This window comes from Prosopis cineraria, unplaced genomic scaffold, assembly GCF_029017545.1.
Source record: "Prosopis cineraria cultivar Desert tree isolate PC_DT_omini unplaced genomic scaffold, ASM2901754v1 PC1, whole genome shotgun sequence".
Classification (NCBI taxonomy): domain Eukaryota; kingdom Viridiplantae; phylum Streptophyta; class Magnoliopsida; order Fabales; family Fabaceae; genus Prosopis; species Prosopis cineraria.
This window is the reverse complement of record NW_026555332.1, coordinates 7,367,270-7,369,275: the sequence shown is the minus strand read 5'-3', so window position 1 is coordinate 7,369,275 and position 2,006 is coordinate 7,367,270. Positions and strand designations below refer to the sequence as shown.

Here is a 2,006-nt window from a genome sequence, read left to right as displayed (position 1 = left end):
TGTCATATAAATTTATAAGAAATCAGTTGTTATGCATTGACATCAGAAGAATATTCAATTTGTTACATTCGATTGTGTGGGTTTTTTTCTTCTTATATTTAAATCTTCAACGTAAATTTTGAGACACACATCAAGTAGCCTTTAATTTATGCCATATATTTAAAATATTTTTTCAATTAAATCGAGATATATAATTTTTTATAAATTATATATTCTAAAAAATTGTTTATTATTAACACTTCAAAATTCACTTATTTTAATTTTTATAACAAAAATATATTTAATATATAAAACAAAATATCTAAATCTTTCCTCTTTTGTAATACAACAAGTATTAAATATTTATATATTTATTTCATCAAAATAAAATAGTGATTTTCTATTACCTAAAATACTTAAATAATTAATATTATTTCAAGCATATTTTAACCTTTTTTAAAAATTAAGAAGGAGTAACTTATAATAATAATTTTTAATCTGGCAAAAAATAATAACTACTACTATTATTGTTTAATAAAAGAAACAATGTGGGCATTTTATTAAAAGAAAATTAATAAATAAAAATTTTATAAAAACATTAATGTTAAATTAAAATCTCTTTACAAATAACGTTGCTAAATTAATAACTCATTTTCGTATGTTTTTAATACTAAAATATTTAAAAAAATTGATTTGACATTAATCTTTTTATGATGTCCTTGCCCGCCATTCCCTCTTTTATTAATTTCGTATACACATACAAATACAATACGTTTTTCTTTTTTTATGGAATACAAAATACTTATTTTGATATATATATATATATATATATAGGTGGTGGGCATCAAACTTTCGCGGTTTCTGCCCTATAAATAAACTCATTGATTTTCTCCCAATCTTCGCAGAAACCCCACCAAATTCCCACAGAACAGAGATTAACAAATACTTCACAAAATGAGGCCTTCTCCATCACCTCCGACCATCTTCAACTCTTCGCCGACGCCGTCCCCGTCGTCTTCATCTGCCTACTCAAGCGGCTGTTTCCGAAGCTTGAAGTCTCCGATTCCGTACCTGTTCGGAGGGCTCGGTCTGATGCTAACCCTCATCGCAGTAGCATTGCTGGTGCTGGCCTGTTCTCATCGGAAACGACCCTCGTCGTCGTCGAATTCTCCTGGTTGTGAGGATGAAGAAAGCAAATCAGACGAAGCAGCGAAAACGACGTCGGATCCAGAGCCCAGAATTCTGGTGATCATGGCTGGACAGAGTAACGCCACTTACTTGGCAAAGCCTCTCTCTTCTTCCACCACTGAACAATCCCTATGAAGGTGAAGAAAGAAATAATTTCATTCTTCTTCTTCTTCGTTTAAATTTTGTCATTCTGGTTTTGTTATTCATAAACGTTGTTATATAGAGGCATATAAGTGTACCCGTTTTGTGTTTGGGTATGGTTTTTTTTTTTGTTTTGAAACTTGATAACGTTTTGCGAGATCTTTTATCTAATCTGGAGAACTCAATATACCCATCAGAGTTTCTATGTCATTCTTGATTGTTGTTTATTCTTTTTCAACTTCTTCATCTTCTTTGTTATTTAATTTTTATTATCATTTTTGTGAGCAATATAAGTGAGGTGTGAGTTTTATTTCACGCTCACCGCCGGCTAGCCACTTGTGTTTCTGGTGATTGAATTTGTTTGTTGAACAAAAAGAGATCTAGTAGAAACCATTAGGTTTCAGTTTTATTAATGGGAAAGTTTCACTCAAGTCCCGCACGGGGACTTAATTGCAAACAAGGATAAAGAATATGAAATTATAATGGAAGATTAGAGGGCTAAAATGAAAATAATATTACACATGAAATGACGAAAATAGCCCTTGCTTATTTTGCAAGAAAAGATCATCTTTTCAGTAACAAATTAACTGTAGTTTAAATTTTGATAAGTTATGGTTGGGATTTTAACAAGTCATTCTAGTTTAGAAGATTGCTGATTTTTTTTTTTTAAAAAGACACACCACTCTAATAATAGGTTG

At 30.4% G+C, this 2,006-nt stretch overlaps 1 protein-coding gene across 1 annotated transcript; it reads left to right on the top strand.

Annotated features, from left to right (window-relative positions):
* The first annotated feature begins 836 nt into the window (after positions 1-836).
* LOC129301631 (protein GLUTAMINE DUMPER 6-like) lies at positions 837-1,518 on the top strand. Its single transcript, XM_054940198.1, has one exon. It carries the CDS (start codon positions 934-936, stop codon positions 1,300-1,302), a length of 369 nt encoding a protein of 122 aa, XP_054796173.1. The 5' UTR covers positions 837-933; the 3' UTR covers positions 1,303-1,518.
* The last annotated feature ends 488 nt before the right edge of the window (positions 1,519-2,006 follow it).

Coding starts and splice junctions, on each gene's coding strand:
- LOC129301631 (XM_054940198.1), top strand. CDS start 934: ATGAGGCCTTCTCCATCACCTCCGACCATCTTCAACTCTTCGCCGACG.